General features: G+C 43.0%; 1 protein-coding gene across 6 annotated transcripts; it reads right to left on the reverse strand.

Annotated features, from left to right (window-relative positions):
• Window positions 1-4,667: 4,667 nt before the first annotated feature.
• MYOT (myotilin) lies at window positions 4,668-21,691 on the reverse strand. Of its 6 annotated transcripts, none has more exons than XM_073358141.1 (10): window positions 21,580-21,691; window positions 18,985-19,161; window positions 14,847-15,000; window positions 12,947-13,048; window positions 10,483-10,532; window positions 9,679-9,814; window positions 8,096-8,303; window positions 6,498-6,663; window positions 5,794-5,927; window positions 4,668-5,264 (listed from the first exon to the last, which is right to left on the reverse strand). In XM_073358141.1, exons 2-10 carry the CDS (start codon window positions 19,074-19,076, stop codon window positions 5,092-5,094), a joined length of 1,215 nt encoding a protein of 404 aa, XP_073214242.1. In that variant the 5' UTR covers window positions 19,077-19,161; window positions 21,580-21,691; the 3' UTR covers window positions 4,668-5,091. The 6 variants fall into 6 exon arrangements, with proteins under 6 accessions (XP_073214242.1, XP_073214241.1, XP_073214240.1 ...); XM_073358140.1 differs by having other exon boundaries at window positions 14,847-14,997; window positions 18,985-19,587; XM_073358139.1 differs by having other exon boundaries at window positions 10,483-10,529; window positions 18,985-19,587.
• Between the last annotated feature and the right edge of the window lie 5,085 nt (window positions 21,692-26,776).

The following is a 26,776-nucleotide window of genomic DNA, read 5'->3' on the forward strand; positions in this document are numbered from 1 at the left end:
GCCTGCGGCCGGGACCCCGGCTGGCAAGGGGCCGGCAGCCAGAACCCCAGACCGGCAGCGGGCTGAGCGGGGCCTGCGGCCGGGACCCCGGCTGGCAAGGGGCCGGCAGCCAGAACCCCAGACCGGCAGCGGGCTGAGCGGGGCCTGCGGCCGGGACCCCGGCTGGCAAGGGGCCGGCAGCCAGAACCCCAGACCGGCAGCGGGCTGAGCGGGGCCTGCGGCCGGGACCCCGGCTGGCAAGGGGCCGGCAGCCAGAACCCCAGACCGGCAGCGGGCTGAGCGGGGCCTGCGGCCGGGACCCCGGCTGGCAAAGGGCCGGCAGCCAGAACCCCAGACCGGCAGCGGGCTGAGCGGGGCCTGCGGCCGGGACCCCGGCTGGCAAGGGGCCGGCAGCCAGAACCCCAGACCGGCAGCGGGCTGAGCGGGGCCTGCGGCCGGGACCCCGGCTGGCAAGGGGCCGGCAGCCAGAACCCCAGACCGGCAGCGGGCTGAGCGGGGCCTGCGGCCGGGACCCCGGCTGGCAAGGGGCCGGCAGCCAGAACCCCAGACCGGCAGCGGGCTGAGCGGGGCCTGCGGCCGGGACCCCGGCTGGCAAGGGGCCGGCAGCCAGAACCCCAGACCGGCAGCGGGCTGAGCGGGGCCTGCGGCCGGGACCCCGGCTGGCAAGGGGCCGGCAGCCAGAACCCCAGACCGGCAGCGGGCTGAGCGGGGCCTGCGGCCGGGACCCCGGCTGGCAAGGGGCCGGCAGCCAGAACCCCAGACCGGCAGCGGGCTGAGCGGGGCCAGCGGCCGGGACCCCTGAGCAGCTCAGCCCACTGCCACTCAGCCTGCTGCTGGTCTGGGGTTCCGTCCGCTGGCTCCTGCCAGCCGAGGTTCCGGCTACAGGCCCCAGTCAGACTGCGGCTGGTCTGGGATCCCGGCCCTGCCCACACAGAGTGGGTACCTACCTTCTCCCTGGTTCTACCCCCTCCTCTTCCTCTGCACTGAGCTGAGAGAGGGAGTGCACTGAGCTCAGGGCTGGGGGTGAAGGAGCAGGCTGGGGGTTGGGGTGCAGGGTCTGGCCAGGAGCTAGAATGAGGGAGGGGGCTCAGGGTTGGGGCAGGAGGTTTGGGTGTGGAGTGCTTACCTGGGCAGCTCCCATTTGGTGCAAGGAGTGCAGGTGGGAATGTGGGGGGGGGGTGCAGGAGCTCCTGTTTGGTGCTCAGGGTGGGGGTGGGAATGTGGGGGGGCTGGGGGCGTGTGAGGGGGTGCAGGGGTCAGGGCAGAGCGCTGGGGGCGTGTGAGGGGGGGTGCAGGGGTCAGGGCAGAGCGCTGGGGGCGTGTGAGAGGGTGCAGGGGTCATGCGGTATGTAAGGGAGTGCAGGGGTCAGGGCAGAGGGCCAGGGGGGTGCAGGGGTCAGGGCATGCGGTGTGTGAGGGGGTGCAGTGGTCAGGGCAGAGGGCTGGGGGTGTGGGCGAGGGTCCTGGGGGTGCTCCCAGAGCGGCTCACGGCACAGGGATGGAGGGGATATGCCCTGATTCCACCTCCTTCCCCATGGCCCCGTTCCCACCTCTTCTCCGCCTCTTCTCCAGAGCAATAAGTGCGCTGCAGCTCCGCTTCTCCCCCTCACCTGCAAAGGCCATCAGCTGATCGGCGGCAGGGTGGGAGAGGAGATGGGGCAGGAACCCACCACCCACCACCTCCACCCCAAACCCTGCTTTGCCTCCAGCATTTATAATGGTGTTATAAATTAAAAACACGAATATATTTAAGAAGGGTTGCACTCAGTCTTGCTAGGTGAAAGGGTTACCAGTACAAAAGTTGGAGAATCAATGGTATAGGACAACATTCAGCTCTTGTTTACCCCATTGTAAACACTTGGAGTATCATCAGAGTCTGGACCATAACCATAAAATGAACTGAGATGAAAGGCACAAAGCAACTGGAAAAATATACATCCATGTGGTGATTAACAAACTTATTTCCTTAGATTTAAATACATTCTAAGCAATGAGCTTAAGCACCTTGTAATGCGTTCAGGGTCCTGGTATAGTTACTGTGATACAGGTGAATAGGTAGCCCCCATGGCTTATCTGTTTAGAGCACAATAAATAAAAATGAATTGGGAATTTTCATACCTTCTGGGGTGCCCCATCAGACAGGCCGGTCTGGTCTGGACTCCACAATACAGGCTAGTGCCACAAAAATACCCCCCATTCTTACAGTTTTGTTTCCAGGCTACTTCTTTCTCGGTTTGATATAAGCTGCATTATTAGGAAATCACTATTCTGTCTACCATATATATGCTGTTTCAACAGCCATCTCTAATGGTAAAAGACCAGCATGTGAGAGAGAAACTTGGTTTGAGTCCCTATCTGGTGTGTGTCTTTTTCTTTTTTTTAATCCAAATAATTGAGCCTCAGTAAAAAATACTTGTTATTCTGGTACATTCATAAAAATGAGCTAGCACAACACAGAGCATCAGCTCACTCTCTCGGAAAAGTTATTCGGGCATCAAAATACTTGTAATTTTTATTGCGTAAATGTGCCTTTGTAATAGTCATTGATGAAATCACCCGTTTCCTGCTCCAGCTAGCATTTACTTTCGATGAGTGAAATAGGGGTCAATATTATCATGAAACTTGATTTTAAGTTGTTTTCAGGGTGGGTGTCTGGTTTTGTTTTTGCAATACCACAGGGAAAGAGGAATAAAGATTTTTGTCATGGAATTTAAGGCCAGAAGGGACCATTATTATCATCTATCTGAGCTTCAGCGTCGCACGTACTATTTCTTAGCCTGAAGGACTAAGATTGGGTGCCTTTTTTTCAATTTCAAGAAGGTCAGACGACTTATGAAAATCCTGTGTAGTGACAGAGTGGGGAGGAGAGGAGAGCACAAGCCCACTTCAGTGAGAGTAAAGGGCTCTTAATATACAAACCATTGCTTTGGGCTTGTCCTTTTCGTAAAAGCGCACACCATATCAGTTTGTCATTTCCTCAGAAGGTTAAAAACACACTTTCCACATTTGGCAACTTTTGTTCCAACAGGGTTTTTTGTTTCGTGTGCTGCCTGCTCCAGCGTCCTCAATTCTGTCTGAATAGATGTCAGAGCAGAGTTTGGCAGAACTAGTCCTTCCAGTTCTAAAGCCAAGAATTGGCGGTTGCTGATTAATAAATTCCAACAAAACGTTTGGTGAGTAGGAGGACATCTCATTTTCCAATAGCAGAATCAGACAGACAATGTCTAATAACTAGCCTAGAAGAGAAATTACATGCATGTAGATAGAGCCTGCACATAATTTTTTTTTTTTTTTTGTATTGAGTTAGAACCTAGGTGGTCCTGTCATGGACCAGAAGCCCTTTGTGCTAGGTGTTGTATAAAACAGAACAGAGAGACTGCAGTGTTTAGAGTGGGACATGGACAATGTCTTACAGACAGCAAAGATCTCTCCTGCAGTGACAGAGTTGGATTAAAAAGTGGCTTATTCATTAGATTGTAAACTCCCTGGGACTACCTTTTTTTTGGTTCTTTGTTTGTACAACACCTAGTGCCATAGAATCCTGATCCAAGAATGGGGCTTCTAGGAACTATGGTAATACAAATAATAATCACAGAAAGATTTAAGTTTCCTCTCAAAAACCAAATCCACACACAACACAACCCAAGTCCCATATACAACAGTCTACACTAGATTAGTTCCCCAACTAGGGCCAGCCATAGTTAAGAGAGAACAGAAAGAGCAATGGCTCACTTGAGCTGCTGTAACCTAACAGCCCATTCAGTGGGGTGGAGGGAAAGGTACGGTGTTGCTGTTGTCACAGCATGTGCAGTGGTTTTTACGACTACTGAGCATGCAGCCCACGGTGCAGACTTCCTGGTCGCCATATATTCTATTCTGTGAGTAGTTTTGACCCCCCCGCCCACTTCCAATGAATAGTGTTCATCTGTTTAGGTGGAAATTGCAGAGTACAAAGTCTAGCTCTACTCTATGGATCCAAGAAGAAAAAAAATTTCAATCCGCCAACTGCTATTAAAAAGTTAATAGTTTGAAAAGGGCAGAGTTCAAACAGTTTGTGAATTAGGAATGAAACACTGTTTTTGTTGAACAAGTTGTGGACAACATGCAACACATTTCAGCCCTGTGGGCTACTTGAATTCTAGGTCGTCTACTGTATGTAATCAGTTATTTCCTCTCTGTTTATGGAGTGTGAGATTGGTCATTCAAGTCACATGGTATATTGTTTCTGCTGCTTTATTGGATGATTGAAACTCAAATAGGCAGAGCGAAAGCAGGTTTCGAGATGGCCCCCAAATACTTTACATTAAAATTCTAACCTTTGGTTAATAGGTACACAAATCTGTGAGACTGCCACTTTCTACAATCATTTTTGCAACTAGGTCACTTGTGAACGTTCAAGGAAAACAAATCTGAAGGGATGTGAATCCTGAAGGCTTTTTACTTGAACAAATGTTCACAAATACTGTGCTTGCAGCTTTATTTACAAAGCACTGTCAGAAGGCAGGTAACTAGATAGTTTGTATTGCCAAAAGAAGCTACAGTGTTGTGGGGATAAAGAATAAAAATTCCATCTTTGCAAGCTTACCAGCTGTTTGATACGGAACTTCTAAAATTCCTGGTTTTAATAAAGCAGAACAGTCACAAGCTGTATTTTATATTTAGTACTTTATTTGCATTTGACATAAACCCACATAAAAACATTCAAATCTATTTGGTTTTAGTATTCAGGCAGCACAAAGTTGTTGTGTTACTGAGAGTGGTGATATTAAGAAAGCAGTACAAATAAACATGCTTTTCCTTGTAACTGAGCAAAGATGTAGTTAAACCTACACTTTCATCATCACCAACTGCCCTGGTTTCTTAGGCTTTACAGTTAAAATACAACATTTGAGCATTATCTGCTATATTCACCAATCCATACAAATAGAGTACTACCTTGGTAAATTAGAACAGCAGGAAATGTGCACGAGTCAAATTATAAATAAAATATGTAGGTATGTTTGCTAGTTAGAGCAACCGCCACTTAACTGCATATATGGGGAGTTATGATATGGGTCTGTTACATAAGTGCGTTTTCCTCCTCTTTTCACATTAAAGTTCATCACTTTCATACAGTCCAGACTGAGCAGCCAGCCGTTCAAACTCTCCTTCTGGTGAGAAAGCTGGTTTCACATCCAGTCCTTTACTATTGAATGCCAGGTATTTGCTAAAAGTCGGTCGAACCTTCAACTGCTTGGGGGTTGGAACTGGCCTGTATGTATGAGCTGAAACAGACCAAGAGATGCCTCATTCGGCTACTGTAGATTGTTAAAGTCCCAAAAGAGAAGGAGCTGCAGCATGCCAGCTCAGTTGTTAACTGTTGTCCTTTGCACAATTGAATAGGCCCTTGAGGGAGAGCTCACCTGCAACTGCAAGTCCCAGCTCTCAGACACTGAAGACCGATGGGGAAGTTGGAAGGGATCATAGTCTCCCCACCCCACCCCCCCTTGATACCAAGGGAATTGGGGATAATTAAAAACAAAAATGCACGGAGAGTGGTGGTGACAGAATATTTGCAATTTGTGAAGTACCATCCCCAGTATATTTGGGTGCTCTTTTAATGGGGGAAGTTTCTTTGGCTGCTTTGAGTCATTATTTATGGGGTATTGTGTGTCTGATAGTATCTTTGGGAACACACGTCCATCTAGTATTTACAACTTGATTGGATCTGTTCTGAATGAGGGGGAAGAATTCCTACCCATCATATTAACTCATAATATAAATTCTAGTTTGACATTTATATACAGTACTTACTTGCAACATCCAGTCTGCAGTGGCATGTGACCACTCCTGCCTCGTTGACTGCAGATACTGTGTACCAACCGGCATCTTTCTTATTTACGTTATGGATTAGGAGGCAGATCTTTCCAGGATTATCATAGAACAAACTGAAAAATTAAAAGTGCATGAGGGGCAAAGAAATAAGTTGACTTTCATGGTGGAAGACCCTAAAGAGCAATAAACAATTTTTGCAGGAGACTAGAGATCAAAAGTGATGCAAAAAATTTTTTTAAAAATGGTGCACTGGATTATACTCTCAACAAGTGTTATTGCTATTCTTTGATTAGTTAATTATTTGTATTATGGTAGCACCTACAGGCCCCAAGTCAGGATCAGGGCTCCTTTGTGGGTGCTGTACAAACAGAGATAACAGCCAAACACGTTAAAGTATTTCAGTCTTAAATCTGTGCTTGCTAGTGAGCAAGTTGTGCATTTTGGGTGTGTGTATTTATAAAGTAAGAGGTCAGAGGGAGCTCTCTTTCCCTCCATTCAAGTGGAATATCTTCACCATAGTGGGATTGACTCCCAGCCAACCCGTTCACCATGTTTGTTGTTCACGAGCTACGGACACATGCAGCTGGTAAATGCAAATGCTGCATCTTTAGAGACTGGATTATTTGTGTTTCATATATTGGCTATTTTTTCTGCTACACCATTGGCCAGTTTTAGTTACATACCTTATTCGGTCTGTATTATATTGTAGCATTTCATTGTTTCTTTTCCAGTAAATCCGTGGTGTAGGGATGGCAGAAATCTGACATTCCAGTCTGGCTGAATCCCCTTCATAAACTCTTTTGCTTTGTGGTTTGAAGATAAAACTTGGAGCTTTCTGATGTTCTTTTGCTAAGTTATAAGAGAGAAGGTTGTAGTAGATTGCATGAAAATATACCCCTGCAAGTGTTGTTCGAGTTTGATCTCCATCTCCCAAAGTCTCCTTCCCCTAACCTAAGGGCCCAAGCAGTAGTCACCAGGTAGTCCAGATTGAGAGCTAAATGCACAGATGATTTAACTCCATAGGAGGCAAATAGGCAAGGGAATTGCACCAGCTTTCACCAGCTGTGAATACGGTCCTGAAAGCAAATGAAGGCCCTGTGCTTGCTGTAGCTCGAATCATGCCAGCAACATCTGCGCTGGGAAAGAATTTGTAAGCAAAGTTCTTAAGTTTCCTAACAAAGTTGCTTCCTTCTGGTTTGTTGAAACTGTGGCTATATACTACTTATCCAACAGTTCGTGATGTTAGAGGAGGATATCGGACCATGTGTTTGAAGAATGGTGTTTAAATAAGAAAATTTTGCCCAGCAAGGGAATGTAGTAAGTTAAGTGGGTTTCAACTCAACTCTTTTTTTTTTCCTACTTATATGCAAGGAAGTAGGAAGAAGGTTATGCAATGGAACCAAACGGTGTTCAATATTTGTTGAGCATAAGTTGAATGGAAAAATATTAAGGTATGATTGGAAGACACAATGTAGGTGGAATCAGAGACAAAATTGCGTTAAAAGCACTCAACCCCACACAAATGAAGAAAGCAGTAATCCATGCAGACATAAATAAGGCCACAGATCAGCGCTCAGTGAGACTTTTTGCATGAGTGAAGACTACTTATGTGAACAAGATTTTTCATGATTGGGGCTTAAGTGAGCCCAAATAGTCTTTGATTTCAATGGGGCTAGGATTTCACCCAATGAGAACTTTGCTATTGCTTTAGCAGGGCTAGAATTTCACTACTTGTCTTGCCTGGAATGCACATTTGTCTTAGAGGTAAAGATATCTTCTGAAAAATTAATCTCTTCCTTCAACATGTTCAAACGTTATTAGTTTATAAATAACTTTGGAAAATGAGTGTGGTATGGATGATGATCAGATCTCTGTATTTTGTGTAAAAAATTTTTTTTGCCGTTTCCAGATATGAAATTGATTAAATAAACAGCCAAGGAGGAATTTTCGAGAGTTCTCAGCACTGGCTTAACTCTGCTCCCATTGAAGTCAATGGGAGTTTTAACATTGGCCTAGCTCTGAATCAATGCTGAGAACTTAGAAAAAAAAATCAACTTGGGATGGAATTTTTCCAAAGCCCCACATTTGGTACGAAGTATTTTTCCACTGTAGTTCTTAAACCTGGACATCATGAAGTAGAAGTTTTCAAAGCTAAAAGCAGACATCCCGATAAGTTTGTAAAGGTCTTTCAGGTACATGAAGAAAGGCATTAATAGACTTTTGGGCACACACAGTTGGAGAATAAAGATTTCCAGGTAGCCATCACAGCCATATATCTTACCAGTTACATCCAGTTGTACTGTAAAGGAGGCTTCTCCAGCACGATTGGAGGCTACACATTCATATGTCCCTGCATCAGAGCCTCTGACCACTTCAAAAATGAGTGAGTAGAAGCCCTTTTCAGACACTATCATTTTATGAAAGTCATCTGGGTGGACCAACCTTCCATTTAAATACCATACCAGATCTGGAGCTGGTAGACCACTGACCTGTGAAGCAGGAAAAAAAAACAAAAACAAAAAACCCACAATCATGAACAAATACAATCTTAAACCATTATGGTACTATAGTTGTTCATGTTTAAATCTAAAGCCATCTATGTCCCTCCACTACGGAAAGTTTTATTAGCTTAGAGGACCAAGCCAGGATTCTACCCTTGGAAGTTCCAGCCAGGACTGGTTTTCTTTGTAAATTATGAAGCTTATGGAGTAGTCTGGTGGATTTGGAGACATGAACTTTAGTTATGAGACAATGGAGTCTGCTCATAGAAACCTGTGTTGTTCCTGATGACATGTGAAGTCCCATTTCAGTCAGTGTGGTTCGTTGTGGGTGTGCATTCACAGGGGCAAGCCTACCATTTTATCTCAGAAGTCTCTAAGAAGGTCCTCAATAAGGCCACATTTTGAACCAGTTTTATTATCATTAAATACAATGCTATAGTAATGGAATATACTCAACTGCAACTACTTAATCTCCAAGATAGTTAGAGATTAAGAACAGCCTTTCATACTGAGGTGTCAGAGTTCATGTCAAACTTGTGAGAAAGTTACTTCAAATTCCTCTACTTGATGCCTCTTCCAGTTTTACATTTACAGAATCAGAAAAAACAAGATAGGATCAGCACACAAAACATTTGCATTAAATATGGCCTACAACACAAGAGCTAACTTTCTTACCATAGAGTTGTTAGAAGAACTTTGTGGAAGTATAATTGTTAAGCACATTTCACTTTAAATGTATTAATAAAATGTTTCAACTATTTTTTTTTCAAAAATAGCTTTTTCTATGAGCAGATGCCTTCAATGCTCAATCAGGATGACATTTGGAGCTTCAAAGAGGACTTTTTAAATGCTCTTAAGTGGCAGGCAGCTAGGCCCCAATTCAGGAGTCTATTAGTATTTGTGGCACAATTAAGCACCTGGTTACATCCCACTGAGTCAATTAGGGCCCCTATTCAGCAAAGCATTTAAGCACCTGCTTACATGCCTTCCTGAATTAGGGCCCTAATTTTGGCAGTAGCATTTAAAAAGTCCTCTTGCAGGACAGCAGTTCATATATTTATAGAGCATACTCCGCTTTAGCCACTACCTCATAAATCCTAGTTGAGAGTGAAGATATGGCTACACTCAGTCAAATTTCAGGGTTTTTCCAGAGCTAATGTGAAGATTGCAAAACTTCTCATTACTAGAATTTGTAAAGCTCTTTGGAATGGATACTGCACTTTCAGAGCCAGTAATATTAGATAGGTAGCACTCCAGTTCATAAGGATTGAGGTCTCTGAGATGCAGTGACACCTGTATGTATTGCATATAGTAATTACCAACAGACAAATTACAGTTTTGATTGTATGAACATCGGTCTTACTTTGAAGTCAATCCTGCAAAATCGTCCCTCTTCAACAGTTATTTTGTCTTCAGGCACTTGCACAAAACGTGGTTGAAAAAACTTCTCCTGGATTGAGCCCTGCTCATTCCTCTCCCCTCTTGAGGATGGTCTGCTCCTATAATGTGCACATTTACAGTTCCTTACAACAAGGTATACACACGATCACGGACATGTTACCTTTAAATAAAAAAACAAAACCCTTTAAAAAGGGACTCTGGCTATATTAATAGACCCAAGAATGTTGTTATCCCTCCAAAGACAAAACAATAGGGTGGATTCTCCCCCCCGATTTTCTATTTGGTGAATTATGATAGCCAACCAGCTATCTGACTAGCTTAGACTGTGTTGAATAGAACAGTCAGCATACATGCTTCACAAAAAAGAGCAGCTATCTTTGGCCTTAGGTCTCAAAGCATTTACAGCATGGCCCAAAGATTCTTGCATCATATCCCATACCCTACAGTTATTCCTTACATCACTACACAGAAGGTGTATGATGTACTTTTTAGAGTCCCTAGCCGATAGTTTGGCTTGACGTATGTGGGTTACCAACCTACCTTTGAAGTTACTCCAATAACTGAAATAACTGTCACCTTGATTATTCTACAAACTGAAGTTTAACTAAACTTTTATGCTGATGCCTATGAAAGGAAGCGAATGTAGCTGATTTAATAGCGCTCTCGCGCTCTCACACACACAATTTGGATCAGAACTCACATCTCATGGAAACATTGAGAGGGGGATGTTGTAACAAAAGTATCTGGGTATAGATTCAAAGATTACCTGATTTGTGGCGTAGGAACCTGTAGTCTTGTGTTTTCTGAATTCTGCTGCTTGGAAAAGCAAAACATCAAAATAAGTTAACAATGCAGAATTTACCAAGAGGTTGAACTGAAAACACATGTTGAATAAAGAGCAGTTTGCCTTTCAAAAGCCAATTGTTGCAAGCACTTTTGGAGTCTTTATTATAAAATATAAAGAGTTGGACATCATGAGTCAATACACTTATTCATTTTCATCCCAGAGTACTGCCTTGGCTAGGAACAAACGCTACTAATGGTTTAGAACAGCTTTCCGTCACATTGCACAGGTGACTAGTGCAATCATTTCTTTCGGCTGAAAGTTTTTTGGCAAACCTATAACCTCTTTAGAGGGGATTATTCACACTGGAATATTTGAAACGGGAGCTAGGTACAGGGTGTCCTTCAGTAAAGCAGGAATAGAAATGAAGTCACTTTGATATGGTACCAGCAAGAACGCTTTGTTGTGCCTGCTCACAAATGGTACCAATACCCATGAACACGTGTTCAGATGGAAAATACTTTCCTTGCTAGATCACAGCACCAGCTAAGCTTTCGGATAAGTCCCCATCAAGTTACTAGAAAAGTACAAGTACCCAAGGTTGGATCCTACTAGGACTTCTCTATTTTAGGGTTCTGAGGAACAGATACAATGGTGTTTAATACCAGCAAGTGAGAGAATTTCCACCATTTTAGCAGTGGAGCCAGTTAAATATAGGAATGACAATATAGAAAGCTCTTAGGTATTTGAGTGCCCATCACAGTAGTAGTCAAGCAGTAAGACATTGATCTTGCACAGTGCTAAGTTTGTGAGCCCAATCCAGTGGTTTGCTTACGTATGTGCTTAACTTCAAGCACATGACCAGTCCCATTAAATTTAGTGGGTTACTCACAGCTTAACTTTAAGCCTGTGCTTAACTGTTTTACTAGATTGGGCTACGCTGCTCAGTACCGTGCAGGACTGAACTACTTTCACACTCCATGCCCACTGGTTACAAATGCAAGTGTCCTCCTTAATACATGCTCATTTAAGATTCAGCTGTAAAGCATCAGTTTGTCCACAGTTTCTACAGACTGGCCGAAGTAGTAAAACGAATACTAGTGGTTGGATGGGTCACCAATTAGGGGTATTTTGAGAACAATTTGAAGCCATGCATGCAAGATCACTGAATTCGCTGTCATGACTCAACCTCTTTGTAGAGCATGCCCCAGACTGCTGCAGAACTAGCTGCGCCAGGATTGATGGCAATCACTTTCTTGGTCTTTTGATCAGGACGATGGGAAACAACACTGTAACATGCTTCTTTGGTGTGCTCTTCTCTACAACTATTGGGTGTGGGAATTAGCTTTATTACAGACATATCAGGATTTCTTCCCCAGTGTTTGAGCTTATGGTTTCTACTCTGCATTGAAGTCTATAGGCGTTTTGCAATTGGACTCCTAATCATCAGTTTTCTCTGATGAAACTGATATTTCAGCTGATATATTGCAGGTTACCCTAGTAACATACTGCAGAAGGCAATCCTTGGAAACTGGGATGGTTTCTCCTGGGTATGCAGATTTCTGGTGCCACACCATAGCCCTTTCCAGTAATCTGGACCAGAGAACTACTGAAGGTAGTGTCTGACTACCCTGTTCTGTATGATATAGCAGCCAATGGATATTGTTTGTGGGGGGAGCAGACAAATCCAAAAATCAGATATGCTTTTTTAGCATCTTAGCTATACATCCCCAGTTACCTGCAGTGCCCAATACAGGATCAACTTCTCTAGTATCCAGTATTTTACACATTCTTCTATCTTCCTCTTCGGTTTTATTTCATGGATACTGAGTTTTCTTCCTCCTTGTATTAACCTTGTATCCAATGTCATCCTAGCAGCTAGCATTAATTATGCATCTTTTGGACAGGATGTTTAAAAAAAAAAAACCCAGATGCTGACCTCTTGTGGTCATGTCACTATTCATAACACTAGTTAATCCCAATGTCCTAGCCAAGTTCTAACTCGGGCAGTTACATACTAGGTACCTGAATCCCCCTGCCATTTAAATTGATTATTGTATTAGTCATCACTCCTGTCCGAAACAATCATACAATGTTGCTGTGAAATAGCTGTTATGTTCCTCCCCAGAGATGGAATTCCTGTATATTCCTACCTGATGAGTGATATAAGGGTTAAAGCCCAGATTCTCCAAGGTCTATAGGCACCTACCTCCCATTGGGAGTTAAGCACCTAAATACCTCTGACTGGGCTTTAGTTAATATTCCTATAGTGCTTTGAAATCCTCAGATAGTGGATGCTATACAGAAGTTTTTTATCAGTATAGATGTCTTGATTTTTCCTTTTTTGTACTCCATAAAGAGACCTATTCCCCCTACCCCATTCCAATACAAGTGACTGAAAATTTAAACAGACAATGGACACTAGTTTTGGACCATTTTCATTTACCTGTGAGTTCTGTACATTTTCTTCATTTTGCGTTACAAGCACAGAAGCAGCATTTTCTGGTCCAAGCAGCCTGCGAGCCATTCTTTCTTCATAGGTTAGCCGCTGAAAGCAGTGGGAGAGCAATTCTGGTTAAAAGGTGATTTATTATCACTTGAGTTTGTTACAATTTCAGGTTACTCACAGTCAAGTTAGGGCACATTAATATGCCAAACATTCATGGAGCTGTTGAAAGGAAAGTGGCTGCTGCATGCCTGTGGCAGTACCAAAGGATCTGATGTCTTGGAATCTGCTGAGCTCACTCTCAATTTTATATAGCACCCAAACACGTATATGTTTAAACTGTCTTTTCATCAAGGTCTTGGAAATGCCATCTCTGGCCTCCCACTCCTCCCGTTGTTGCAGAGAACCTTCAAGAGGAGGATGGCCAGGGATGATTAATAACTAACACCGATGACACTAACTGGGAGATCAGAACAAGCTTCCAGGGTCCCCTTACATTAGCACTAGGAGGCCTTTCCAAGTCCGCCAGCTGTGTAGCTTTTTCAGGCACTAACTGTGTAGTAGGTGCTAAAAACCTACACACAACCAAAAAAAAATCCACCCTGTGAAGTGCTGCGTGTTCTCTCTTGAGCAAGAGTAAATATTAACTAGGTAAGGACTAAATTCTTTCACGGTAGAAGCAGAGAGGCTGACGTGGCTGCATTTACACCCAATTTACACTTGGGTAAGTAAAAGCAGAATTTGGTTTGAACTTTGATAGTTCCCCCCAAGTTTAGAAGCCACGTTAAAACAGAAGTTAGGTCTATGCCTATGGCTGGTAGGCAGTAATGGTAATGCAGGTGTCAAGCTGTGCAGTGTTTATACTCAGCCAGATTAAATGCTGCAAGACGCACTTCTGCAGACGCACTTCTGCCAAGGGACATTCTTAGGTCAGATTGGGCCAAAGATTCAGGTTCTCTCTCTCCCCAAATAGATTTGTAATTTGTATTATAGATCTGTATGGCCTGCTCGCCCTCCCATTTAAGTTAATGGTAAAACGTCTATTGACTTCAGTGAGAGCAGCATCAAGCCTTTACCTGCTAAGCTTTTACCAATTCTCAGACCAATAGGAATGTTTCCACAACACATTAGAACCAGCTCACTACAGGTTTGCCTGCTTCTTTCTTGGTGACACTGCACTTGGAGAGTTTTTTTTTTTTTTTTTTTTTTTTTAAAAACCCTCTACAGTTTGGATTTCATGGCTCAGGAGAGCTGCATTTTGAGCCTCCTGAATTTAGGCAAATGTATTCCTGGGATGAAGAGACTTTTTTTTTTTTTTTTTTTTTACAGAAAATGGTTTCCCTTTGAAATAGATACCCGGACATTTGTGTTCTGATTGTCTGAAGAAAATTAGTTTTGATTCAGTTTCTTTTCAGTAAGCTAATACAAAGCACTGTGGGACATTGTTAGATGCCCTCTTAAAAAGAGCTTTAGGGAAGATTGCGACAAGACAGCAGCCACTTATCAGAGGGCAACTGGTCACTTTTACTTATCAGTGTTACTAATTAAACACTACTGACTAGATTGATAAACTACAGCTGGAAACCAGGATAAACATTCTAAAGCTAACATTTGCTGGGGCTTCTGGTCGGCTGCAGCCATCGCAGTTATGACTGAAGTAGTTCTGGCCCCCTCTAGTACAAACAGTTGCTTTCTAGGGGCTAGCAAAGATGAAAACCAACATGTGATTAATTGAAGCAGTTGAATGTAAGTCTCTGAATTGCCAGAAGTCCTCTAATGAAATTCAGAGTAAGTGGATTCTTTGCACTTAGACAGGTTTCAGAGTGGTAGCCGTGTTAGTCTGTATAAGCAAAACAACGAGGACTCCTCATTGTTTTTGCACTAAGAGGTTCTCTCTTACCTGGTTGCCATTGTGAAGAAGGTTGTCTTTGCCTCGCAGTTTCCTTTCCAGGTCTTGAATGAGGGCTTCTTTTGTTCCTTGTATCTCTCGATCTGAAGTCTGGTATGTTGGCTTGGTGCTAGCTTGTTTGGTATACATTGGCTTTGAGTAACTACTTTATATAAGAGACAGACAGAAAGTCACTCCTGTGAGCTAGACTAGGTACGAGTTAGGACTGCATAAAATCTAGGCAGAGAATATATATAAATATTCAAATTTATATTTGCCGTCCATTAGCTATAACATTGGCTATGAATCAGCTTGTAAAGTGCTTGGGACAGGTAAACCATTATACATGCCAAGCATTGTTACTGAGACAGAGTTCAGGGAAATGGGCCTGCACTAGGCCAAGTCACCTGGTAGACAACACAAGTACCAGACATGCATAGATCACCCTTATCACCTGAACCTTGTAGAAGGTCCCTCGGTGGGGCTGTCAGGTGTGCAGTGGGGCTAGAAGACCTCCCTGCATGCACATCACTGATCTCCTTGATCATTGCAGGTCTGTACAGGGAGAAATCTTACCAGACATATCTAAGTCTTTTTGTCCCTCTGCACCCTGAGCACCCATTGACTCAACACTTCTCGTGGTGGGCAATGCTAATTCAACAATAGTTGGCAAGAGCTTGCCATTGGCACTGCCAGGAAGAACTAGATCAGTACAGGTGGCATGAAAATTAATGCGGGTGCATGCCTTCAGCCAGCAGGAAATACACACACACACACACGGCAAGATCCCTGGGGCAAAGAGAATAGGATGCAGGTCACCAAATATACTGTGTGGGATGAATAATCCAAAGACTAAATTATTCTCCTAACACCCCTTGTGAACCAATCATCAGAGGTAGGGGTTTCACTGCAATCCTGTATATTATTGGCATATCAAAGATGGGGGCCTTTTCCCTTTATGTATTGCCAGTGTAAGCAAGGCCTTTATCCCCTTCCTGCTCCTTAAAAGCCATCAGGGGCCCCAAAGCTCCCTCCGACTACCTGGGCAGAAGGGGAGCAAAAAGAAGGTAGACGTGGGCTGGCAGCATAGCAGGGAGGAGGATTAGGCACGCCTGTCATTGCTCACCCCCCTCTCTGCAGGTGGGGCAGAGGGCCTGCTGCGAGTTCCCAAGGGGCTGGAGTTGTGTAGCTCAGAAATAGTAGTAGAGGGGACCAAGGGGTTTTTTTGGGAGGGAGGGAAGAGAGGGCAACCACTCCCCTCTTCTTGCGGTGGGGCCCACCAGCCATGAGTGGATGTCAGTGGTGACGAGCAGGATTAACAGCTGCAGGGGCTGCTCAGCAGCTTTTACTCCACAGCCCTGGGGGACCAGAGACACAGGACGTTGAAGGATTGGGAGAAGAGTGACCCATAGATCCTTGAGCTTTGCAGATTTACTTGTCCGTGCCACCCCCACCTCCAGCTGAAGGAAGCATTAAGAAACAGAGGTTTGCATCATGTGGTTCCCCTCTGTTCCCTTCCCAGGGGTTTTGGAGGAGGGTCTGAAATAACCCCAAATATCACACTCAAGAAAGGGTTAAAAACCTAACTTTGTATATTTCCAAAGGTAGAGGAGAGAAAAAAAAATTCACACAAGCGAGATATCTTCCCTCCACTCATCACATCTTCCTTCCTTAGGAGGAACTTGGGCCATTCTTTTCCTAGGCTACAGTTTGATACCCAGCCATAGTCTGGGTTGTGTGAGACGGTGTCAGTTATGGCCAAGTTTGGGAAGGACTATATGGTTATATTCCACCTAGTTCTAATGGTGGATGTTGTCTTGGTGCATTTTTACCACAACTCTTTCTGTAGGGTAAATCCACAGCTGGACAAGTGTTTTGGGGAAAAAAAATCTGCATCTAGTGATCCTTCGAGTGACAACCAGATGAACAAGTGAATATACACACAGAGATGTGGTTGTGCCTTTCGTTTGAGTTCTCACTACCCAGGGAATTACTGGGGTAAAATGTTAGGGTTCAGGGATACAGTACCCAAGCCTCTGCAGAGCAGTCTCTGTCCCTTTTGGGGACATATCCTGCAAACTTCACTGAGGTGGAGTATACTAACCTCCTTTGGGCAAGGATGCCCCATGAGTGAGGATTGCAGGATCAGGCTATTGGCAAAGGCTGAGATGATTTACATAGGCAATGTCCTTTTCTGGTCATTTCTTGCTAGAAGGCTTGGGTAGGGCATAGGAATAAGGTAAAAAGAACAGGAGTACTTGTGGCACCTTAGAGACTAACAAATTTATTTGAGCATCAGCTTTTGTGTAGCTCATGAAATTTGTTAGTCTCTAAGGTGCCACAAGTATTCCTGTTCTTTTTGCGGATACAGACTAACACGGCTGCTACTCTGAAACCTAGGAATAGGGTAGCGTCCCTTGGAATAATTTTGTGAGCTCGCTGGTGGTGCTTTAGTTGTAGAAGCAGACAGAATACAACCGGAGCAACAGTGTAAGTGTGTAGCAGGACCGTGTATATTCTAACATGGGTATTTGGAACCCATCATGCCCCTACATTTCCTTCATATTATGTTTTTTCCATAAAGAGCAAGAGTCCCAACAGCTTATTTTCAGTGCACACCATTCCAAATGCTCTTCTTCCCCCACCGAGTACTTCCTAGTGGTCAGAGCAGGGGAAGTGGAACCTGGATTTCACATATCTCTTCCTGATGCTTGACTATTTTGAAATAGCTGCATGACCGTGGCAAGTTACCCAGCCTCAGTGTTCCTCAGTTTACCCATCTGCAAAATTATTGGGATAACGCTTACCTGTCTCATGGAGTATTGAATTTACTTAGTATTTGTAAAGCATTTAGATATCCACAGACAGATGACATAGTGGAGCTGCAAAGTATTCAGTTGTATAATTGTGGTCGTCACAGGCACGTATCTAATTATCTCACACAGTGAGATAATTAGAACAGTGTAGTTCTGGAGAAGTATGGGGCTAGTTAGAATTACACCTAACCTAATTAATAATACCTGCACTTTATCAATCACACCACAGTTGTGGTTCAAGGAAGCTGGTAGCTTTAGTTTTCATGAATATGAGCATTTAATCCAGCTTTATGCCCAAAATAGCAAACAAAACACACTTTCCTCCATTTTCCTCAATGCAGTTGCTAGGGCACATTCTTCCCTTGCTCTTCATATGAGCTCCCAGTGAGGTCACTGAGTGTCTTGCCTCAGCATGGCACTGAATCTGAGAGAGACACATCAGGGAGGAGACGCTGGTCCTTGGTTTCAAGGGATAGAACTTTGAGAAGCTCTCAAGTCACTTACACCTCAGAATCATTGAAATGGGATTCCTGAAAAGTGTTACCATGGGTCAGTTTCTCAACCTCTGGATACATAAAGTGAGAGGGACTCGGGGGATACCTTTGTATTTTGCTATGAAACATTATAGTTACTGCATGGGAGCTCTCTCACAAGGAGCACTCTTTTCGCACAGAATTCCTGTTTTCTGAAATTGAATGAAATCAGAGAATAATTTAATGTAGGCAATTTAAGATGAGTGCCCAACCCTTGCTTTGGCTGCCCTTATGGGATTAGTTTCCACCATAACGACAAAGTAGACTGCTCATGTCAGGTCTGGTCTACATTAGACCTATATCTGTATAACTAGGTCGCTCGGGGGTGTGAAAAATCCACACCCCCAAGCGACATAGTTCTATCAGCCCCCCCGTGTAGACAGTGCTGACAGCTACCGCTTCTCAGGGCGGTGAATTAACTACAGATGGGAGAGCTCTCTCCCATCAGCTTAGAGCATAGTCATTAAAGCGCTAAGGTGATGCAGCTGCGCTGATGCAGCATTTAAGTGTAGATTTGCTCTCGTGCTAACAAATGAATGCACAGTGGAGGGGTATGTAAAGAATTTGCAGTTTAGTTTCTAATTTACAAATACTTCTCCCACCCAGACACCATGGGCCCATGCCTGCGTGAGTAAAGCAATTAGGATCAGGAGGGATGGAAGCCAATGGGAGTTTAGTCATTGGCTTCCTTGGAATCAGGATTTCACCCAATATATGGACATGGTCAAAACCTGGAGCAGCACAAAACCCACACACAACTAATTCAAAGCAGGGGAAAGTTAGAAGCCTGTACATACTTACTTAGATTCCACAGTAGAAGGAGCTTGGCTATTATAATCAGACTGTGAGGGCAACACTGAGCAGAGGAATGCTGCAGGGGACTGGTTATGCATGGATGAAAGCCTTTGCCCAGATGAGGAGGTAGCAGGAGACTGTGCAGATGCAGGTGTGATGGGAAATGCAGATTCCTTATGGGAGCTATGGGAAGACGAGGAGAGAAAGATTGGGGAGCTCAGCGATGAAGACGAAGAAAACTTCTGCTCGCTAGAGTTACGAGGCTGGATTAGAATTGATGACTGTTTGGTTTGACTGCTTGACAGTGCAGATGTCTTGGGTCCCGGAGGCTGCAGTTTCCCTTGACACGTATTCTGAGACTGGATAAAATGTTTTGGACGCTCGTAGTTAAACATGCTTGGTTGGTACACTGAGGACATGGATGGGAGATTACTGACACTCATAGGGGATGTTTCGTGATTGTCCTGGCTTTTTGTAGGTGACAGTGGGCTTTGGGTTGGTGGCTGGTAAAAATTAGATGATAGGCCACAAAAACTTTCTTGGGTAGGTTCCTGGGTAGAATGGAATCCCTAGCTCGATGGAAAGGGGCTGTCTTGATGTGGATTATTCCTTTAGGAAGACAATACAAATAACATAAATTGTATGTTACAATTTGAGTTGTAAGTATTGTGTAGTAGAGAGCAGTCACTCAGATGCATGAGCATCATACTCTTTAGATTGATTATTAAATATTAATAAATCAATAACCCATGTCTGAAGTTTCTATTTTAAGCCATTCTAGAGCTATATGAACAATACATTTCTGATCATCATATGGAGTTCTACTCCCCCATTCAAGCTTAGCTCGTTGGTCACCACGGGTGTCTTCTCTGGAACAGCATGTTAAGTTCTGTCACAAAGTAATGGAGTTGCAATGATCATCTTGAAAACATGAACCAAGCATGACCTGAGGGTGCCGCCTGCCTGAATCTGCGGGCATCCTGAAGTGATAGCTCTAAGAAGGTGTGAACTGCCACAGTCAGCTCAATCAAGGAACTGTGGTCTATATAATTCTGCACCCCGGAATCTAGCATTTTTTCTGTATAGCACAGAATTCAGTATTTTTGCTATGGAATTCATCAATTCACTACACTGCTAGTGAAGCATGAATTGGGGTCTGTATCCGATTACTAGAGTTTTGTTAACTATAGTAGATAAGTTTTTAAAAAAATAAACCAAAAGAATTAAACTTTTCAGAATTGTCATTATAGGACTATAGCTATATTCCTCATTTTAAGGTCACTAAATTAAGTTTTCCATACTTTGTATAATGCCTTATTGGAGACCAAAGATCAAAACTTCTGAACTCAAATTTTCTGACCAATTCAGATTAGGTGTGTAAATAGGAAGCCTAGTGAAGGGAAGTGTGTATTTCAGTCTTTTGCATGTAATAGCAGTTCACCTTGTTGAAGTAATCTGCTGAGATTTGTGAGTGAGCATTAATGCTGAAGTTGCTGTGAGTGAATGCTAATTGAAAGCATGGCTGTAGTGAATTATGTTTGTCTTGCCAGATAGCACACAGACAGTACTGATTAAGGCAGAATATATAGCTAGATAAAGCACTGCTATAAGATACAGTAGGGCAAACAAACTTAGAAGGAAAGGGCTTGATTGTATTACATATGTAAATTGCAGATGTCTAAACTATACCTCTTATCAGTTATAAAGAAGAGTCAAGTTTCATAAAAGCGGACCAAGCAAGTTGCTGAATTGTAAAAGCTATTATTAAATAAAGAACTATAAATCTACACAAGTTACATGTGCTGGAAAAAATTGCAGTCTTGTCCAACAGAGATCAGCTGTTTTGCTTCTCTCTCTCTCTATATATATAGACACACACACACACAAGCACAGTATATTGTATTCCTTTCCTAGGAGAGCCCAAAGAAGAGTTCCATGAGGTCATAAATTCCCCTGGGGAAGAGATCATATTCTTAAGACATCTCTCCTGTTTTAAACAAGAGGTAAAGCTTCCATTTCCTAGTGCTGTTTATCAGTGTAGTTGTAAATTAACCATAAACGAACAGGAATTTTCTCATAAAGTCCATAACTTTTCCCTTCCGCACATTCTTGGAATGTGAAACTAATTTCTGGATCATGTCCAAACTATTTTCTTGTTCACCAGTGCAACAAACTGAGTTTAAAACCCCAGAATTCAGCAATTTTTACTGAAATATTTTACAGACCCATTTTATCTGTCCATTTACACACACACACACACACAAAAACAACCCAAAGTTCTAGAGAACTGTCTCAATACTGTACATAAGTATTTAGTAAGGTCTACCCTAAACTTTCTCTTGTAACATAATATGAATATAAAACTTTACATTTTAGATCAAGTACATTTTCCTTACAAGTAATTCTGAGTTCACATCAAAAGACTTGTTTTTCTCAATGTTTTCCAGATGAACAAGCAAACTACAGTACAAACACTGTGCATTTGACTGAGCAATGTTATTCAGTGCATCACTTTTTTCTTTTTTTTTTTTTTAAGTACAGATCAGACAGTGCTGCTAATCAGAGATCTGAAATAAAAATGACAGGGGGAAAAATACTTACCTGCAGAAGTTGTCACCTGGGCTTTAACCAATATTTTGGGGAAGGGATAGTCATTCCCTGACACGGACTGTAATCATAGTAGCACTCTGCTTAGTATTATAAGACCAAGTACTTTTATCTGCTGCCAGATAATGACATCTGATGTACTCCCTTGTCCACCTATCTATGCAAGCATATCAAAATAAGAGTCCCCAGCCTAAACACTATCATTTGCAGTTCTGTTAGGTTTAATGGAATAAGCCCAGTTTTTTCAGATGCTGTTTTGCAAGTGGCCATGTGCCTTTGCGGTCTGCTGATCAGTGAGCTACACCATATAGAATCATAGAATCTCAGGGTTGGAAGGGACCTCAGGAGGTCATCTAGTCCAACCCCCTGCTCAAAGCAGGGCCAATATCCAATTTTTGCCCCATATCCCTAAATGGCCCCCTCAAGGATTGAACTCACAACCCTGGGTTTAGCAGGCCAAAGCTCAAACCAGTACAAAAACAGGTTAATACATCTACATAGCCACTTGTTTGGTTTTTTTTTTTTCCATCTCAGTACGATTTTTGGAGAAAGGAGAACTGTAATGACTTGTTTCAGAGTAGCAGCCGTGTTAGTCTGTATCCACAAAAAGAAAAGGAGTACTTGTGGCACCTTAGAGACTAACAAATTTATTTGAGCATAAGCTTTCCTGAGCTACAGCTCTCTTCATCGCTGTAGCTCAGGAAAGCTTATGCTCAAATAAATTTGTTAGTCTCTAAGGTGCCACAAGTCCTCCTTTTCTTTTTGTAATGACTTGGAATACTTCACAGGCTCTGCACTAAGCTGCCCAATCCTGCAGCTTGCTCTAGCCTCTTGCATGTGTGTAAAACAGCAGTGTTTCTTCCAGCTGAAGAAGGACCAGTGATGATGGACTGTGATTGGCATTTTCCTCCAGGGGGCTTTGAGGATGGGGTGATAGGATGAGCCTTAGGGTTCTGACACAGGCCAGCAGGCAGAGGGTGGATACCAAGGCGATAGGAGGCTTGTAAATATCTAGCACTGCTGCACTGGGGTAGGGAAAGATAAATGAATCATTTCCCTTGTCTAGCTGAGCAGCCGCTTTATGCAGAGGGGACCCCCCCAGGACAAGCTGGGGGACTCTATTTCTGAAAGAGATACCTGAAGCAGTAGAATTGCAAGTGCTCAGATTTCAGTTCTGCCAATCTAGTCACAGCCCTCCTTTGTTCCAGCACCTCCCTAGCATGCAATGTCCTTCCCTCTTTACCGCTGCAAGCTCAGCGTGCCCAAGTGCCTGTTGTTAAACACACTGCAGTGCTAAAATATACATAGCTACACACACACAATGAGGGGATGGGCACTGGGGCAGCTTCTCACACTGTGGGTACGCTTCCATCCAACTGAGCTGTAAAGGAGTTATTTGCAAAGTCTGCAAAGCACAGCAAGCCTTAGTTACAACAGCTGTGTGAGGTAGACAAGTAGGTTTCATTATCTCATTTTTCAGCAGGGAGGATCTGTGACATTGTCTGCACCAGCAGTTTTGGACACCTTATTCTATTATTCCCTTTCCTCAGTTCTCCCCACATCAGCTCTCCAGAAGGCATTTTTATTATATTGTCTAACCCAGTGGTTCTCAACCAGGGGCATAGGGTGTACCCCTAAGGGGACCCGGAGGTCTTCCAGGCAGCACATCAACTCATCTAGATATTTACTTACTTTTGAAACAGGCTACATAAAAAGCACTAGCAAAGTCAGTACAAACTAAAATTTCATACAGGCAATGACTTGTTTATACTGTTCTATATACTGTATACTGACAAGTACAATATTTATATTCCAGTTGATTTATTTTATAATTATATGGTAAAAATGAGAAAGCAAGCAATTGTTCAGTAATAGCATGCTGTGACACTTTTGTATTTTTATGTCTCAGTTTGTAAGCAAGTAGTTTAAGTGAGGTGAAACTTGCGGGTATGCAAGACAAATCAGACACCTGAAAGGGGTACAGTAGTCTGGAAAGTCTGAGTACCACTGGTTTAACCCTACTCAGAGAGCATTTGAAATCACACAGCAGTAAAAATACCTGTGTCTGGTCAACACAAGTTCTTTGAGCATAACAAGTCCCAGCTGATCTGCAGTGGTGGCGAGAGTCTGAAAATCCTGTTGACAAGGCCACTGAAGTTAAGTGATATGCTCAAGGGCACGTAGCAAGCCATCTTGAGAAGCTGACTTAGAACTTTACTTGCTTAGTTAGGAAGTTAGAACTTCCTTGCCTAGCCCACTAGAAAAGACTGCCCACTTTAAAAGAATTGACACACCATCTATTGTTGCTTTCTCAATTAAATGTTCTGTGTTATTTAGCTGTGTCATTAACCTGCCAGAGTCCAGGAGCGGCCAATTCTTTATAATAGTTGTGTTCAGCTAAAAGGAACTGAGATTGCAAGCTCCTGTATAGAAACACAGCTTCCCTTCCTTAGTGGTCTGCCTGAAGGGTGAAGAACAACTAAACACAAAGATTTTCTTTGGTGTTTACGGACTTGTTAAACAGCACAATTTAGCAAACTTACACCTCTGTTCATTTAATTGACTGCAATTCATTGAATGATATCACTGTAGAACCAATGCTGATTTAAAGGTGCCCAGGGCCATAAGCCAGAACTATGCAATACAAAATATAGGGTTGGTTTAAATAACTACCCATAGCTCAGTGTTTCTCAACAACTGGTCCATGGACCAATGCCGGTCCCTGAGATCTCCCTGACACTATTTAGGAAGGTAGCAAGCCAGTCCCTGGTATCAAAAAGATTGAGAAACACTGAATTAGCACACACAAATCCTTGATTCTGCATTTAACTTTGCAAGGGTGTGTATGTCCGCCGTCTGCATGAGTGCATGTGGTCAATTCTTAACCATTTAGGCCCAATCCTGTAAATACACATATGCTTAACTTTACTATTATGAGTTATCCCATCAAAACCAATGGGATTACTCATGGTAGTAAAATTAACCATGGAAGTGTTTGCAGGATCAGAGCTTTAGATAGGATAGGGGTACAGATAGGTCAGCCTAGGAAACTCTCCACCAAATCGGGAATTGACAATGTGACAGATGGACATGGGGGGCTCACAATCCTAACAATGTGTTACCCTAACCTGGGTGGATTGTATCCTTCCCTGCCAGAGACCAGAGTGCTGTCAACACTTTTATAGCATGTCCTACTAATATAGTGTCCATAGATTTCGACAGATGTACAGCAATCTAAAATACATGTAACCTTTAGATTTCCCTCAATCACTTTTTTGGTGTCTTTTGGGCACTAAGGAAAGGTGCATTCACACCTAAAGCTCATTTTTAAATGATCCCTCTGTTGGGTGAACAAATTCTTCATAGCAGGTGTTAATTATGTGCTAATTTACTTAAATTTGTCATGATGAGAGTGATTATGGAAGGAAATGTGCTGTAGCTAAAACCAAGATTCCACACTTGTAAATAGGAACTGCTGTGGACTAAAAGAGAGTAAAGACAATTGTAGTGCGATCATCAGACTTGTAGAAAGTTGTGAGAGTGTTAAAGGTCACATTCTGTGCTTAGATAGGCAGGATGGGCTCCCATTGATCTCAGAGTCTAGCATGCTTATCTCAGAACAGAATTTGGTTGCAAGACATCAATTTAAAAGGCAGCTTTGTATATCTAAGAGGCTGCTAAATACAGCTAGGACTGGGTTGGGAGAAGTGAAAGGAATGCAGAAGATGGAAATCAAAGGTAGGAAGTGGTTTAAAAGAACTGTTAATTCATTTTTTAAGAAGGGACACGGTCTACCCAATACAAACTATGAATTTTTAAACTTGTAACTAACAGCTAAGGTTTCCCTAAACGAAGAACATTAGAGAAGAGCTGTTTCTTCAGTTTAATTTGTATATTTGATTGCACCCAGTTTGTGTCTAGTCAGTTTCTGAGGATCTTTACACAGCAGCAGAGGGAGGGGGAAAAATGGAAAGAGCATCTTGTAAAGACAGAAACTGGCCAATAGACTTAAGAACAGGTCTAGGGCCTCAAACCTCTTCTTTAAATGAGCTAGATTTGACCAAAAAGAAAAGGAGTACTTGTTGACCGTGTCCCTTTAACACTTAAAGCTCAGCAATTGTTTGTTTTGTGCTTTTTCCCCTGGGGAGCAGGGAAAAAGAAGCTAGTAAGTTTGGAAGCTTAAAGGCTTCAGAAGATGGCTGGCAGCTAGTGGCTATTTTCTAGCATTATTTACTGGTGTTTTTGTTTGTTTTTTTGTTTTGTAGGCGTGACTGTGTTGCTAACTGGTAGTTCTGAGAAGAACAAGCACAGGGAATTGTCTGCCCCGTTCCTTCCCAATAATGGGCTTGCATTCTGACATTACACCTGTCTCCACCTTCTCTTTCTGGTAAGTTTCCATTGACACTGTTGCTTCCATGTATTTAAGTCTGTTTCTACAACTTTATCGCCTATATCCCAAAAGAGCCGGCTACTGTGTAGCAAGTCATTAGGGGCGTGACCTTACAGACACTTGGCTATAGCTAGTTTCATGGGAGTCAGTAGTAGTATTCACTGACTTGGGTAGGACATGTGGTCACATTTCCAGGATCATGCCCAAAGGGCCTGATTTTTAAAGGTATTTAGATGTCCAAAGATACAAATAGGAGCCTAGTGGGATTTTCAGAAGTGGCACGGGGAAGATTCGGGGGTGGAGCTATCTTTAGGCACCTAAATGCCTTTAAAAAGATCAGGCCCAAAGCCACTGTCATTCCAGTGAGAGACTTTCATTGGTGCTGTAATTCCAGACCTTAGTTGTCTCATGTGAAATAATACAGGCTTTTAAACTAGATCTCACTTTTATGTGACATTTTGTATAAGCCTCTTTCAGAATTTATAAACCAGAACTTTTAAAAAAAAAATCTAAATAATACTCACTTCCCCTGGGATAAGTTAGAACAAAGCATCATCCAAAAAAGAGACTGCACAAAATTGAACTTACTGGAAATGTTGAAGTACCAACTTCCTACCTTGGGTGACCAGTCTGGAAAGAGGGTGGAGAAACTGACTTGACTCCTTTGGCTAAGCTAGAAAATGTCTCCCTTTTAGAAAGAAACGTGTCAGTGAAAACTTTATAGGGACTTTCCAGTCTGGGGGTGGTTGTAACAGCCTGCCTTGATTTGAAATAATCCACAGGTAAAAAGTACAAGTAACA

Source organism: Lepidochelys kempii, chromosome 8, assembly GCF_965140285.1.
Source record: "Lepidochelys kempii isolate rLepKem1 chromosome 8, rLepKem1.hap1, whole genome shotgun sequence".
Lineage (NCBI taxonomy): Eukaryota > Metazoa > Chordata > Testudines > Cheloniidae > Lepidochelys > Lepidochelys kempii.

What these genes read in the sequence shown, in the direction of transcription:
- MYOT (XM_073358138.1), bottom strand. Translation starts at nt 19,421, where the DNA reads ATGAGTGTCAGTAATCTCCCATCCATGTCCTCAGTGTACCAACCAAGC. An exon ending in TTCTTCACAATGGCAACCAG is followed by an intron (nt 13,049 to 14,846) that starts GTAAGAGAGAAC and finishes CACTGCTTTCAG; the next exon opens with CGGCTAACCTATGAAGAAAG. An exon ending in AGTACAACTGGATGTAACTG is followed by an intron (nt 6,664 to 8,095) that starts GTAAGATATATG and finishes CTTATAACTTAG; the next exon opens with CAAAAGAACATCAGAAAGCT.